The following is a 16,487-nucleotide window of genomic DNA, read 5'->3' as shown; positions in this document are numbered from 1 at the left end:
ACAGGCAGCCAGAGTGACAGCAGAAAATTACACAGAACTACTTACCTGCAGGAGGCAGCAACCTCATTCCCACTGGAAGCAAGATAAGCTGAACAAGCCTGCTGTTTAAGTTTTCTTGAGCTGCTGTCTAGTGTGATAAATTGGATAGGGGAGAAGTTTTTAAACTAAAGCTCTCAAGAGCTTTAAGAAAGCTTAAAGAAACAAGGAAGACAGCCTTGCAGAGATCTTAACCTCTGCAAACTCAGCATATGAAATACTGCTTTAACTTCTGTAACATTGCTTTGGCCTTGAATTCGAGTCTTTGCCCATTTTCTTGGATTGCAGCTCTAACCCACATCCATAGCCAGATAAAACATTTGGTAAGACAGGAAAATGTAGTGGTCAATAAATACCATAATTCAGTGTGCAGGAACACCTCTATCTTGTTGATCTTTCAAATTCCCTTAAATTCATATTAACACTTTAGACTGTATATTTAATGTAGTGGACTTTTCTTTAATAAATTATGAGCTCATTTTGAACACCTTTGTTTTCAGAGCTTTTGAGTGTGCAGCAAAAAGTAAATTTTCGGTCAAGGGGAATGCATAACTAGTCAAGGCTAGGAATGAGTATCAGTATTGTATGGACTTCCTCTGTGCTTCAATCCTGTTGGACTCACCTGCCATACCCTTGTGCAGTTCAGAAGATATCTTCTTGCCTTAATCTTCCAGGGAATCAAGCTTTCAGACTAGTAATCTACTATCATTCTCATGACCACCCATCAGTAGTGTGTGAATACACTTGCAAAGAGGAGAGTAGGTCCAGTCGTTACAGACAACAGTAAGGTACAGCTTAACTCTGCAGCCCAACCATTTATTGACTACCTTACCCACCAAAGGGAGACAGTTGCTAGTAAGACAACTGCAGTGCAGTAACATCCTGAGTCTTGGTCCATCACAGTCTGCATCCGCAACCCTTTCCAAACTGCCTGAAGTAACCTTCCAGCTTGTACATAAAAGGTATTAAAGCAATTTTGCTATATACTAGTTAAGATACTGTGTCTTTGATAAACATGGTGGAATAACATAGGAGATTGAACAGATTACTTTAGGAAGACAGACAGCTAAGGTAAGGTTTAACAGAGCAAGGCTAGAATACAGCTCCTGTGACTGCTGGGTGAGCAAAGGAAGCAGAACAGAGATTTTTCCAGATCAGTTTATTTCAGATTCAACAACCTTGGCAGACAGAGCTCCATCCGAGAGATGAGCAGCAGTAAGGAGAGTAAGAAAAGGGAAGACTTGCTCTAACTCTCCAGTTCACCACCCTAGCATGAGGAAGTGTCTGCAAAGATCAGTGAGGACAAGTGCACACAGTTCAAAAACATCCAAACAGCCTCTACAACACAGATCTTTGCATATGAAGACAGCACTGAAAATCTAGCGGAACACAATAAGCAGTAGAATACCAAAGGTCTTAACTGTGCGGTGCCCCATCCTGTGTGTTGGGCCTCAGACAGGCAGCCAGAGTGACAGCAGAAAATTACACAGAACTACTTACCTGCAGGAGGCAGCAACCTCATTCCCACTGGAAGCAAGATAAGCTGAACAAGCCTGCTGTTTAAGTTTTCTTGAGCTGCTGTCTAGTGTGATAAATTGGATAGGGGAGAAGTTTTTAAACTAAAGCTCTCAAGAGCTTTAAGAAAGCTTAAAGAAACAAGGAAGACAGCCTTGCAGAGATCAGAAGCACTGCTGGCTGGACATTCCACCAGCAAGGTGAAATCACTACCAATCAAGAGAAATGTTTACTCACACTTAATTCAAACTCCCTCTGCCAAAAGGAAGCAGGAGACTTTCTCAATTCATCCAAAGTCAACACATTTTGCTGTTTAACAGATCTTTAATATCAGTAATGTAGGAAGTGACACCTCAGTGCACAACAGCACGGAGACTACAGTTTTGGAGGTTCTCCCATTTCAGACACAGAAAGGAAACATCAGGAAGAACATGCAATCAAACGATGATCAGCTCTAGATACATCATGATGTGGTCCAAAAATACACATTGAAACAATTAATCAAATTACTGCAAACATAGCTTCTCTGAGTAAGGTTAAGATATTGCATTTGTAGTGTCTCCATCGACCTTTGTTTCAGCGAACCAGGGGAGCCTGCTTGAGCGAGATGAGGACTGAACGCATGCGGGACACATCTTTTGCCTGCTTACTAGACTTGGGGTTAAAGTCACAGAGCTGAGCCACACGTTCCCACTCAGTGCCGGGAAAAACTTCTTCTGCATCATTCACAAAGGCTTCTTCAGCTGCCCTAAAAGCAATGCAATGCACCTTGTGTTAATGCCCAGCATATAAGGCACTCCTTCCCTCTTACAGGATGCAGTTTCTTTCAGCATGTTTCATAAGAAATGTGACCTGACAGCTGCTTGTGGACATTATGGCCACATAAGCTCCCACTGCCCCAGTCTGGAGATGAAAGTAGATTGCAGTAGTACACTATGCACAAGCAGTGCAGAGGATCGCAGAGGATTGTGTAAAATGTTGGAATACAGGTGTTTGGTTTTAAGAATATTTATTGAGTCTTTGCCTAAGGAGTCGCCACACAAGCTTCCAGGAAGTAAGGTACTTCTATGTAGGCATTTTATTTATGGAGAAATGCCCAGGTCTTAACCAGTTAAGCCTCTTCCACTTGAAGGCTTATACTGGACATTTGCCAACTGGAAATTTACAACTGCCTGCAAGCATGTCTTAAACAAATTCCATTTGAGGATTTAGATCAGCCCCAAGGCCTACAGGCCATCATAAAACTATCTGCTGATGATTCCCAATGCTGTAATGAAGCAGCACAAATCATAAGGAATTTTATTCAGGAATCCCATGCTTGTGAGTGCAATAGACTACAGCGTATATTGGCAGAGGAGATGACTTGTTTGAGGCCACCTCACAGAACAAACAGATTTCCCCTGCTCTCACCCTAAGGAGACGCTAAGAAGGCTTTGTACATTATGCACTGGATAGTGCCAGTGGCTTCCCAGCTGTATTATTTTGGCTTTTCTATGCTGCCAATAGCATTGCTTCAATGCAGGGATAACACTTCAGCATCTAGTTTACATGAACTGTGGGCCCTGGTAGCTGCCTGAGTGCAGAAGCAGTAAGCATCAAGAGATCAAACCAAATCCATCTACTCCAACAAGCAGTACAGAGAAAGCAGTGAAAATGACTCTCCCATGAGGGTTCAGCACTATTCACAGGGATGATAAGATTACAGACACCACTGAAGACAAGGATCACTACAACACTGCTACTTTATGTGACATGACACTTTTAAGGGGCAGTGAAGATTTTTTTTACTTAACTGTTCTAGGCTGTAGCAAGGATGATTTATGTTTGTGCTTAAAGGTGAAGAGAAGAAAAGAAACAAGGAGAGAAAGTTTAAGTCAGATATAGAAAATGAGAATGAGTTTAATGCAGATGATTAGCTGGCTGAACATGCACTAGTAGCTTAGCCTACATTCAGGAAACAGGCAGCCAGTTTTATTATGCAGCACTTACACTGCACATTTGCATTGGACATATAACAATAAGGATTTTATTGAAAAAAATCTAACAAAACCAACTCCAGGAGATTTCAGAAAAGTTAAACACCACCTGTAAATCCATCATTTCACAAGTCTTGGTTTGCATCCACCTACAGTTAGCTGTGAATTTCACACTAAACCTTCAGTATTAATGCACTCAAAGCCACAACACGGCTCACCAGTACACCTGCTAAAGGTGTCACCTTAGAATCTGTGACATGGCCATCTTTCAATTCAAGTCTACAAATTAAGGGAAGAAATTAAAATACATGAACAAGCCAACAAACATTGCAATCCTTCTACCCCTCAGAAACTAGCCCACTCACTGGGGCTTGAAAGTCACAGCTCTGTTTTCACTGACCTATTAGGCTGGCAAAACATCTCACTGCTCCTAAATGTCTTCCCAGCAGTTTACACTGATTTCCCAATGCCACCATCTTGTACTTTCCATCTGCTCTCTAACAGCCTCCTATGCATGCACATTTTCTGCCCTGATTCATGTCAGGCAATTCCTTTCTATCTTCCCTAGCTTTCTTGTGAACCTTTATGTGCAAGCATTGCTTGAATGTTTTTCTGATATATAGGCAAAGCAGGTGGTCATTGCCTATTACAGAGTTAAACACTGCTTCTCTGTGGAAGGGCTAAATACAGCATCCATGTGAAACTACAGGCACTAACCCACATCCCCAGCAAAGCATCTTGCTAATGTTCACTGGCCTGGAAACAACTGTAAACCCTTAGGTCTAAAGAGTACTGAAGTCATTACCATAATTCCAGTGCTACATACGTTAACATGACTTAATCTGAAAGTGCTATCATTTGTGCAGTGCACACAGGAGAACTGCACTTCATACTGCAGACCAGAAGTGGTCCAAAAAATAAATACTCAGAAGGCACCTTCAGACATTCAGCACTATTTCTGATCCTGCTTATTATCATGTTAACTGGCAAACAGAATTAGTAGTTAAGCAACATACACATAACCAATCACGTCAGCGAAGGGTTGTTTGTAGAAAGCTTCATCTGCCACCCTAGGTAGCAAGTAGTCCAACAGGCAGGCAAGCAGGCAGGAGAAAAGAGAGAAGGATGAGAAGTACGGAACACAGCTGGAGGCAGTTTTAACATGCACATTAACCTTGCATCACCTAGACTTAGTGTAACATGAAAGCAGTTACCACATGGAATGGATCAATTAAGCCATTGGTCAGAGGGGAACACAGAAATTCTTCTACATCCTAGAAGTTTGGATCAGCTAGCTGAGGCCTAGAGCCCCAATGTTATCATTAGACTACTCCCAGAGGACAGAAACTACCATCAGGCAAGAGATCTCACCAGGGTGATGAGAATGCCAAGCACTTCTGTGCAACACCTGTTTAACGAGCCCTGCTCCAAACTCCATATCCTGCACTCAAACTCTGGCCATAATAAAGCTTCCATGAACTCTGGCCACCAACTAGGACAGTACTAATCCTGTTTCCCTTTCTTCACTCAACCAAACAGTAGTGAATTCCTCAGTGAATGTTAAGGAAGTGGCAAATCCATAATTCTGAAGGCAGTGTAGGCCTCCTTTCTTCCTTTAGAAAGGAGAGTAGTCTACCTAGCACTTTATTTATTAAAGACAAACCTGATGGCCATTTTGATAAGAAAAGTGGTATTTCAAAAAAACTAACTAACAAAAAAACAACAACAGAATGAACAAAACAGCAGTCCATCTTGAACTCTGTGAGTTCCCAAAATATAAAGCCATCTTGATGACTACCTGCATAGAATGAAGTAAGATTTAAGAGGCATTAAGTCAGTCCTATCACTTTTACCTTCATGTAGCTTAAGTCAAAATTCCACACGGAACTTCTAAGAAAGTGTAAGAGTTTACTATTCCAGCAACCAAATCATCACTTTCTATCACAGGACCCATAATCAGACAATTCAAATCACTACAGATACAGTCAGCATTTAGTTCTACTATTAGAACTCAGTAGAACTGAGTCATGTTATTTCTGAACTGCTTCCAAAAAGAGCAACAGAAGATTATAAGATATTTAATGAAATTATCTGCAGCAAAGATTAACTAGAATGCCACTTCCATATGTTCTAAAGTAAGCAAGTAAGATTGCTAGTCTCAGGGTAGGTAACTGCAGACATTGAAGGTCTGTGCAGCTGGGAGCATGACAACAAGTGGGTAGAGGAAACTATTTTCTGGCCATGTTCAAGCTTCGTGTGCTAAGGAGTCTTCAGTAATACTTCATCATCATTATCTTAATGCTTCCTGGATATTTAATCTAGATTATCAAAGAAAACTTAAAAAGTTAGGTAGTAGGAGTGTTTACTTTAATGATCTGAAGGACTATTGCCTTACGACATAGAAGAAGTATTCTCACCTCCCTTCCCAATTATTTTCATAACTACAACCATAACTCTCCTGATGGCAGGAAAAACTTTACCTGTTACTGGCTTTTGTTTTCTCGAGCTTTTCATCTTGTCTTGCATACCACTCTTCCAATTCTTTTATTGCTTTCTCTTTCCATTCTGCTTCCTGCTTTCGTGAGTTTGCATCTGAAGATTTAAGAATTGCTTTGTCAGTCACGTTTGTATTCAAATGCATCCTGCAAACATTTCAACTGATGGTTCAGGGTGCACTCCAGTGCAGACAGTTGCTTCACCAGGTAAGGTTAGGAGATTTCCTGATTTAGACTTATGAGAACTCTAAATACTACAAACATTCAGAGGATTAGCTGAACAGAACTCCTGTGCTGCGTAACTGGGACAGTCCACTTCAGTTTAGGACAGCCATTTTGCAGAGCAGTTCAGATTCAGTAAATCTATTGGTCTGCAAACTGCTCAAACCAGAAACAGTCATCTTGCTATGCCAGTGCTAGAACAAAGTTTAGGAAAGCCTCCATACTTAGGCAAAGTAAAAGAACCTGGCACTCCACATACTTTTACACACAGCCTACAGTTCAGGACAACCTCATCTGCTGTAACTAGTAAAAAAGAGGACTAAAATGGTCAGTTCTATCCAGAACTACATTTTACAGAAGGTTCTGTCCTAACCATTTCAAGCAAAGGCTCCTCCACCATATAAGTGGGAAGCACACCAGTTTGTAGTCTCTTAGACATTGTCCATGGGTAGGTACCACTGCATTTGATAGCTGTATTTAGTTTAGTTAATAATCCATTATTTTCTTAATTTATTTATTAGATTAAGATCCATGTGACAACAGACGGCCTCAGCAATTACAAAATGAATAGTCTTTATCCTTTGACGTACTAATGCCTGCAGTATTTATTATCATCAAAGCTTACAAAAGCTTTTCATTTTCTGTCAGGTCATCTAAGTAAAGGTTTTTCCTAAGTAAAGGCTCAGAGAGCCATTTCCTTGCTGACTCCCACACCAGTCTTAAGTCTGCTTACTAGAAGACTCATCCAGACTTGCTCCTTGAATTCAGGAAGTATATTAAGACTCTGAAAAGGCAGCACCATGGTTCAGAATTGTACTGCTTAAGAATCATAGAATGGCTTGAGTTGGAAGAGACCTTTAAGATCACCTAGTTCCACCTCCCCTGCTGTGGGCAGAGACATCCTTCATTAGACTGCTCAAAAACCCCATTCAGCCTGGGATGGGGCATCCACAGCTTCTCTGGGCAGCCTGTGCCAGTGCCTCACCACCCTCACTATAAAGAATTTTTTCCTAATGACTAATCCAAATTGACCCTCTTTCTGTTTAAAGCCATCACCTCTTGTAAACTACACACCCTTGTAAAAATTCCCCCTCCAATTCTTCTGTAGGTCCCCTTTAGGTACTGGAAGGATGCTCTAAGGTCAGCCAGAAGCCTTCTCCAGGTAGAACACCCCACCTCTCCCAGTCTGAGAGAAGCTGACAATAGGTTACTCAACAAATACCATGCTTACCAAGTTGCTCCAAGCGCTCCTTTTGCTCCTCTCTCCACTTACGAATACTTTCTGGTTCTGACTGCAGTCGATCTACTTGGGAGATGGCAGCATAGCAGTCTGTGGGACCATTACTCCCCTTGGAGGAAAGGAATAGGGAAGTCATTTGTGCAGTACAAGTGATTTCAGATAACTGCCTGCCAGCTATATAAAATTAGACTCTATTTGAACTGAGCCAATTCATTTGATGTTACAACACATTTCCACCATTAAAAACATCTTGCTACAAATTACAAAAGAATCAAAGGAAATTAACACAGGACTTCCTCCAGAAATCAGGTATCAAACAAAAATTCGAGACAACTGGAAATACAAGTGCCACAAACACTTAGTGCCAGAGTACTAAGCCTGCAGAACTCAGAAGACAATGCCTAGCTCCTCACTAGAGAGTTGTAGGCCAGATATTCTCCGAGTTCATCTCACCTTAAATATTTTCTGTGAAATACTTTTCTTCATGGTTTTGTGCACAGGAGTACAAAACATTCTTTGCAGCTTATTTGTCTACTTCAAGAGACACTTGCATACCACATTACAAAATTTGGATTGCTGTATGCAGCTTATAACACAAGAGGCATTTCAATATTTAATCATCAGAACAATGAGAGTACTAGCATCCTTTTCACAATGTAACATCTCAAAGACTTGAAATGAATAGGGCTAACATTAATACACAAGGTTTCAAAGCTAATGAATATTGCGGTATTTGCTACACAAGATACTCCAAGTTTAACAACTTTCATTGCTCCATCCTACCCCTAAGAGAGTTAAGAAATGCCAGTCCTAAGAGTACCGGGTCGATTGCAGCTGAGCACATATTTGGCTGTACCTTGCCCCTCTCTGGCCATCCCATAGCCCTCAATGAAGGAATAATGCAAAGAGAAGATGCTAGGGTGGTACAACACCACTAGGCTTCACATTTCATCCAAAGCAAAATAACATGGCCAGCTGCAGGGCCATCTAGTTACAGGGAGCTAAAACTTAAGTTATGTACAGCCCATTCAGAGTCTTCTTTCTGATTAAGAGAAAGCTCCATCAACCAAAGCAACTGATCTCTCAGAATTCCAAATACAAAATCAAGGTATCTAAAGAGGGAAATCCACCTTCTGTTGTTCAAGGTAGTGCAAAAGGCCTGTAAAATACAGGTTGTCCCATCAACCTCACAGTAATGCTGAGGGTATAAGAATGTCAGCAGCAGTGAAAGCTGCTTGTGTCTCCACAAAGCTCAGCATTCACTCAAAACTCTGAGGACAAGCTCACGTGTTGCTTCCTTCCCAAGCATTCATTTAATCAGGCTAACAAGCCAACTGTGACACCAGGCAATGACCATGCCGGGGACAAATTGATGTGAAATTCAGTTACAACAAAGCAATTGTTTTAGCGTGCCTCATTCCTCCCTGACACCAATAAAGCAGGTATCTCCTCCTTTTCTCATCACCATGGCTGTCTAACATGCTTTCATACTGTGACTGAGCTCATACTGTGATTTTTAGCCATCAGCTTAATTTCATACATCTTCATGTCACTAAGAAATGTATAATGTTTTCAGTAAGACTATCTTGATAAGACAACCAGGATGCATGAATTATCTTTAAAGAGCAAGCAAATCTGAAAACTCTTCTTTAAACTAGGTAATCAGAGCACACTTTCAGCTTAGCAGCCAATGCAAGTCAATGTAAAGTTGTATCACAGAGCCTAACAGTCTGCTTTACAGTGCTTAGCTACTGTTAAGCCATATTTCAAAATGAACGCTTCTTTAAGTGGCCTCTAAGTTCAGAGGATGGGCATAATTAAGAAGACTGACAACTCCATGAGATGAGCTATCAGTACAGAAGACCCTCCTCAGACATGAGACAAAATTACTATAAAGACAAAAAACAGGAAGTATTATTCTATATTAAGGTAAAGTTCTCAGAGTAGAACAGCACATTCTAAGTACAGAATACTTCTATCTTACCTGATAGACATCCCCGTTAACCACTCCACCAACGGCATCTGTAAAGAGGTGACTTGTTTAGTCATTTGAGAAAGACAGAACAGCCAGATTTACTGATTGCTGTAACTTCTACGGAAAGCTTTACTAAAGTAGGTAACTGTGGAAGTGAATGTTACTCGATACCCTGCAGGGACACTTCCTTCTCCCTGCACTTTTCCAGACAGGCATGAAAAACCAAGTGAGCCACCATTCTGCGGAACCAGAAATACAAGGTCATTTCTTCATCGTGAGATCCTGCTTTTAACAACACAAAGAGCAGAGCTGATACTGCTGAGGAGCTGCTACAGACTGTGTTCTAAAGCTACTCCCACTCTGTCCTCCCTCTCTTAGAAGCTGACAACTATACAACTGTTCTGAAGTTAAGAAGGATGACTACCAGTTTTTCAGTGTCTACCTGGAAGATTACCAATGCTGCAGGCAACAATTGGTAATTCTTATCCTATTGTTGTTATCTCCCAATTAGCTCAAAGAGACAGCTAACATTCCTAGCAAAGTCACCTTTCTGCTACCATCTGTGATGACATGCCTGATAGCTCCTACTTCAATTGCAGCATTATTATCTCTGAAGTGACAGTGGCCATTCAGCCATAGGGAACTAATACCAGTTGTGAGTGAAACTTTTAAGTTTTTGAAACTATTTAAATCTCTGAACTATGCAAAATACACCAAGATTTTTAGGAACTGCTAAATTTCAGCAGAGCATCTCCCTGGAGCATCACCACCTCACATCTGTCTGTGTGATATGCCAAGTACTCGTGTTACTCATACCACCATGGTAATCACACAAAAGTGTGTCCACCATAATACACCCCTCAGTGAAAGAAGTGACTGTACCAAACAGTAAGCAGAAAAATCACTTTATTTTGCACCACATTTTTTTTTGTTAAAAACAGATAGCTGACTGACCTAAAACTAAGCAGGTTATGCTGCTGTATCCTCTTGTTTGTGGCTATATACTCACCAGTTTCATAATTCTAGTGAATGGCACACAGGAAGTTCTTCATATTCCTTTATCAGTGAACTAGGCAAGTGTTTTAAGTATTTATCTCTGAGCCCTGAAGAGCAATCATTAACTGTGTTATGCAGAGGACTGTAAATTCACCAGTTCAAGAATGGCAGTTAAGTTGGAGAATAGTAGTCCCCAGGAACATAGTTACTAACTTTTGCAGGGGAAAACTCAAATTAAGAAAAAATAGCTTTTCAGTTATGAGAAACTGGTATTTTTTAACTAGACTCCCATAACTGAAAGATATTGCTACTTTGTCGGATTCCTACTCCTCTGCAAAGTACAGGAGGCCTTTAAAAAGACTGAAGTCATCAGCTGGGTGAGAGGACTGATGGAAGTATCCTCATAAATCTTCAGGATACTTCCAAGAACAGTGATAATATGTTTTTCTTGTCACACCAAAAAACATTAATTATGGTCTTCACTACTCAGGCTGGCAGGTAAAAGAAACAACATCATTGTTTAAGGCTGTGCCTGAAATGAAACACACAGCTTTGTCTAAGGGCCATTTTTGTTCTGCATAGAAACAGCCACTAACAGACACTGAATTAAGTTTCCGGAGGGCACCCAGGTTAGAAGCATTAGCAGTGTTAGAACAAATTTCCCATCTGGTCTGAGCTCCCTAGAACTTGCAATTAAGCTGCAGAGTCAGCATGCTGACTGAGCTTATCACAAGCAGAAGAGGAAACAGAACTGTACCAGCATGCTGTCGTATGCCAATGCAATTGTGCTAATTGGAACAAGACCAATAGTCAAACATTCCTTCATTTCAGCTCTCCAGTCTTCACGCTTGCATAATTAAGTATGAAGTATAGAAAAACTGTCTGTCTGCCAGCCTTCATATCAGTAATCAATGCTAGTCGTGTATCAGATGTTTCTGTTCACACAAACATGTAATTTCATAAGTTTCCCACAGAAAAAGCCTAAATACTGCTAGTACTATCCTAACATTTTCAGCAGCTACGAACAACGAGACTCCTCTACTGCATTCAGAGTCCATCCAATTCTATCGTAATACTGTATCTCCTGAAGTCAAAATCCACCTTATTTAGAACCATCTCAGTTAGCAATGATCCATACTCCTTGTTGTTTGCTTCTGAACTTAAAATAAACTCTTATTTTTAAGGGCACTGTTGCAGTGAACACATATAAAAATCTACAGTTCTGCAACACATGCTGACAATATGGTAATAATGAACATTCATACAGCAACACAGATACCTTTTAGAGTCTGGAGAGGATAAGTCGTATCAGCTGCCTTGCATGCACAACACCCAAGCTTGCCAGAAACAGAAAGCAAGCATTAATGCCCTCCACATTTACTACAGTTACAAAATAAAAGACTGGGCAGTTTGAAGATAAATACAAAACCCATTTTGTTACTTCAGTCCTAGAAGTCAATATATGGCCTCAGAGATTTATCACCATGATGATCAACTATTCTGAAGGCTGCTACTATAATTATTAGCATTCAGTATCACTTAGCTTAAAAGGAAGTTAGTTTAGCCTTGTTTCCCAGCCTCTCCAATGTCTTATTCTCAATGCAAAAGAGGATTGTTACCTGCAACATCAGAAGCAGGGCTCTGCAGTACACTGAAACATTTTTAATACTCTTTTAAAATAGAAGTATTTTTTATGAGTTACCTTCAGCATCTCTTGTAAACAATAAGCATTCAAAGTGCTGCTACTTTCAACTAGTTAGCAGCTCCAGTTAAAGCAACAGAAGAACATAAAGTTTAATATATTCTGACATAAGGTTAAGTAACTTCACCACTCAAGGCCTAGTTTACCATCCTTTCTTTTAGGCACAGTCATGCTTTCCTTTTACCCACCTCTAACCCATAACATGATAAGAAAGAAGAATCTTGTACAAAACTTTTCATTACATAGTTATGCAAAAACCTGGGGAAGAAGTAATTTTTCTAGACATAATTCATTCTCATGCCTGTGCGCAAAATAAAGGCAAGCAGTTCAGGAAGAGTGCTTCTTTCCAGTGTTTTAGTTTAATCTGCTGTCCTATCAAAACCCGTGAGTTCCCTCATTTTCAACATAATCAATAGGCTAGAATTAAAATACACCTGCAATAACACTGTGCCATAACAGCTTCTATAATTTTCCAATGCAACAGCTTCTGTAACTTCCACCTTCTGTACATTTCCACTAGTACTCTCTTGGAAAAAAAAAAAATTCTGTCCTGACTTCATAATAATGCAGCATCACTAAGACAAGCTAGACAGATACCATTCCATTATCATACCTTTATCAGTGCTGTCTTATGGGGCTCTGAAGCCTCAGATGCTGATTGCATAGCAAAACCCAGTCCAATGGCTGTTCAAACAATTAAGAAAAAAATCAACAGTCACAGACAAGAACTCTTTCTGTCTGTGGTGCTAACTACAGAGACAGAAGGAATCCATTTTTTCCTAAACAATTTTGAAGCAAATTGATACTCAGTTCCTGAAAGGCTATTCAATGAAATACCTAGACAAACCACCAGACACAATTTTCTTAATTGCTAGAGGCTCATGAAGATCTTTCGAAGATAGAGAAATATAATTCAGTCAAGTTTATATAAAACTTACAGAGCATGAAAATCTAAAAGCAATGTTTGGGACTAGTCAGCCTACATTAAACTTGTGTATTTGTACGATTGTTAACATATATAACTGCTTGTCTTTGAATGAAATTCCGCATAAGAAGCTACTTAACAAACTGCCACAATGGTTTGTATTGGCATACAGAATCTAGAAACCACACATTTCCCCTTGAACTCTTCCACTCTTGCTCAGAGAACATAGTAAGTGAACCTCAAGACATACTATTGTCAGAATCTCGCTGCAAATACATGGACATTGATTCATCACTGAGAAAGAAATGTCATAAGACATCACGTTACCCATACCTCAGCAACAGTATTGTATTACTTGATTTATACAGTACTCTCTGTTTTCTGGAGCAGGGATTATGCTTCACCTTCCAAGAGAAATAAGATTAGGTTTTGCAAACTCAGGCAGCTTGAATGGCATAGCTATTTACATAATGAATGGCCTACTGGATCAGACCTGGATCAGCATTCCAACCCTGATCGTGGCAACATGCAATGATGCTGTGTGAGACACACAAGCCTGGAAACATTCCACCATCCCCCTCATACTCACCCAGTATCCACCATTATGACAATTAACAGAATTCCCAATATTTATATTTTCAATTCATGAAGCTCACTTCTGTCCATGTATTTGTCTAATCATTTACCAAGATACTGAAATTGAAAGACCGTTTGTTGATGAGAAACTATGATTCTTAAAAGTGTGTTTCAAGAAGCTGATGACTACTTGTGACTACATCTGAAGTTAAGATCTCCAAACTCCAGTTGAGAGCTGCCCAAGTATTTTTGGCCCAGTATTTAGAAAGACCTTATCCAACAGACCTGTAAATAAGGAGTTCAAGAAAGGTTACAGTTAAAAAAAGTAAATCCACAAATCCCTGGTCATGATGCTTTAAGGATTTACATAAGAACTTGCATTGTTTCAAGAAGAAATTTGCATTCACCTATTCAATTACAGAAGAGTTTAATGAGCTAATATGCCAGAGATTACAACTGTCTGATATTTTTTAAGGTACTCACCAGATGATAAGAAATGCAACACAAGTGAAACAGAAGTCATTAGATCATTTGTCACCATGTCTGAACCAGTACATTTTGCATGACTGAAGCCTGTGCTTTTTAACATAGAGAGAGAGTGCACAGGCTCTGACAGTCAACAAAGATCAATGTTCTGTTAAAAAACAGGGTCACCACAAGTCCACAAGCATCACCTACCACACCTGTTTAACAGGCCAGAGCATAAATGCAATCCCAGGGCATAAAAGAAAGCAAGATGGCATACAGTTCCTGGCCTAGAGTTCCCAGATCCTTGGATCTTATTATCGTATTTATTATTTTATTAACTTCTTCCTAAAGTTCTCCAATAACCCTTTTGCACTTTGCGACAAGTCAACTTACATGACTTGAGAAAAGGTGTTTGAAAGGCAGTTTAAGAACTACTTCTAAATATCAAACCAATCTAGAAGCATTGAACAAATCAACTTTTTGACAAGGAAACACTTTGCAACAGTCATCAGTACATGTATGCAGAAAACATACTCTTCTAGCTGTTCTAGTCCATTGTGGAAAGGTCAATGATAGATTTTTTTTTCCCAACTAAATTAGTTTTTAAACAGCCGCTTTAATGCTCCAGTCTGTTTGGAACATAAAGCCCATGCAAGGCATGATGTTTGTCTAAGGCTGCTGAAAGTAAGAAGGGAAGTGACCACTGTGTCTCTTTCTGCACCATACGTAGAATACGGAAGTCAAATTATGTATGGTACCAAAACAGGATGGTGTTCTGATAACAGTTATCCTCAAGTTCTTGTGCTGGAGCAAAATAGTCCCCAGTAAATACCTTTTTTTTCAGGAGCATGGAATGCATATGTTTTGGACCTTATGAGTGAGCTGATGTTAAGGGCAGTGCTACCTCTAAATAAGCACTCTAAGGTCTCCATTACCCATTTTATCTAGACAAACTTTACTGACGGAGACACTACAAACCTTCCCACCTCATACATAAGACACTTCAGTAATTTCTGATATCAGGCTGCAAAATGAAGACTTAATTCTAAAGATGTTCCAACAATGACCTGGGGAGCAGCTATTCAACTCAGTCTGATGGAGAGTGGCATCCTACTGCAGTGACAAAGGGATGTCACGTGAGAGCAAATATGTCCCTGTGGCCCTGGTGACAAGTAGAAGCAAAGTCTTCTGAGAGTGTTGCAATATCAACCCCTTTCCACTCAGGCTTCAGTTAAAACCTTTCATAAGGAGAAGTGTTTATTTTGGGCTGCTTTAGCCACCATTAGACTACAACCCATACTTATCAACACACTGTTCCCACCCTTCTCCAAGCGCGGGTTCTGCAGTCTCGGGTTTGCTCCATTCAGTACAAAGGTTACCAAGGAACAAAGGCTAAAGGTTTAGTAAAATTAAACATTAGCTTAACTGCTCTTATGCTTTAAGACTAAGATCACCCCCGCTGAAGACAGAAACTCAAGTGGCGGATTTACTCAGCTTTCAGAAGCCATCCTTCAGACAGGCTCCTGGATTAGACGAGATCAGCACCGCTCGCATTAGGACACGGGCACGCCTTAGGCACCTTCAGGGGATAAAAACCACAACCGAGCGAGCAGGGAGGTAGCTGGCCCCGGGGCACAGCGCACCCAGGACGGCCCCGACCCACCCCGGGACCCCCGGGCAGCGGGCCCCGCTCGGGGCAGAGCGCCGGGGCCAGGGTCCCGCCGGCCCCGCCCCGCCCGGGGACAAGGGGACCCGCGACCCCTCAGCCCAGCGCCACCGCCGCCCCCGCAGGGCGTACCCGCGCCGAGGCCCTCGGGATCCTGCAGCGCCTCGGGCACCTCGCCGTTCTCCAGGATGTCGTAGCCCTCGTTCTCTATGCCCGCGATCTCGTTCTCCTGCTGCGCCAGGAAAGCGGCGGCGGGATCCTCCTCGCCACCGTCGGGCATCCCGTTCCCGGCGGGCGGCTGCTGCGGCGGCTGGGCACTGAAGAGCTCCATGTCGGCCATGGGTGAAGGCGGACAGGCAGCTGCGGCTCCACACCGCGCCTACGCCGGGCAGAAGCGCGGAAAGGGCGGGGCTGCTCCGCCTGCACCAATGAGCGGCGAGCACCGCCGGCTCTGCCCAATCAGCGAGCGGCCGTGGCAGGGACTGCGGAACGCGAGCCAATCAGTGCCCGGAGAGCAGCGGGCGGGGCGGAGCGCGGCCCCGCGCCCCGGGGTGGCAGCGGCGGGGTCCGCTCCGTCGGGATCCGCTCCGTCGGGATCCGCTCCCACTGGCTGCAGCGGAACCGGGGTGGCCTCTGCCAGCCTGCCAAAGCACAGGCGCTCCGCTGGGACAAGCCACGGGTTCGTCGGCAACTTG

General features: G+C 41.8%; 1 protein-coding gene across 4 annotated transcripts; it reads right to left on the bottom strand.

The window, feature by feature from the left end:
* Nucleotides 1-1,855: 1,855 nt before the first annotated feature.
* Nucleotides 1,856-16,185, bottom strand: CLTA (clathrin light chain A). Of its 4 annotated transcripts, XM_039724134.1 has the most exons (7): nucleotides 15,925-16,185; nucleotides 9,469-9,506; nucleotides 7,476-7,593; nucleotides 6,008-6,119; nucleotides 4,544-4,597; nucleotides 3,345-3,380; nucleotides 1,856-2,299 (listed from the first exon to the last, which is right to left on the bottom strand). In XM_039724134.1, exons 1-7 carry the CDS (start codon nucleotides 16,130-16,132, stop codon nucleotides 2,128-2,130), a joined length of 738 nt encoding a protein of 245 aa, XP_039580068.1. In that variant the 5' UTR covers nucleotides 16,133-16,185; the 3' UTR covers nucleotides 1,856-2,127. The 4 variants fall into 4 exon arrangements, with proteins under 4 accessions (XP_039580068.1, XP_039580070.1, XP_039580071.1 ...); XM_039724136.1 differs by lacking the exon at nucleotides 3,345-3,380; XM_039724137.1 differs by lacking the exon at nucleotides 4,544-4,597.
* Between the last annotated feature and the right edge of the window lie 302 nt (nucleotides 16,186-16,487).

Source organism: Passer montanus, unplaced genomic scaffold, assembly GCF_014805655.1.
Source record: "Passer montanus isolate IOZ18808 unplaced genomic scaffold, ASM1480565v1 scaffold52, whole genome shotgun sequence".
NCBI classification, from domain to species: Eukaryota; Metazoa; Chordata; class Aves; order Passeriformes; family Passeridae; genus Passer; species Passer montanus.
This window is presented reverse-complemented; position numbering and strand designations above follow the sequence as displayed.

Coding starts and splice junctions, on each gene's coding strand:
- CLTA (XM_039724134.1), bottom strand. CDS start 16,132: ATGGCCGACATGGAGCTCTTCAGTGCCCAGCCGCCGCAGCAGCCGCCC. Junction 9,507..15,924: donor TCCCGAGGGCCTCGGCGCGG/GTACGCCCTGCG, acceptor ACCTCTTTACAG/ATGCCGTTGGTGGAGTGGTT. Junction 3,381..4,543: donor GCTGACGTGATTGGTTATGT/GTATGTTGCTTA, acceptor TTCACCTTTAAG/CACAAACATAAATCATCCTT.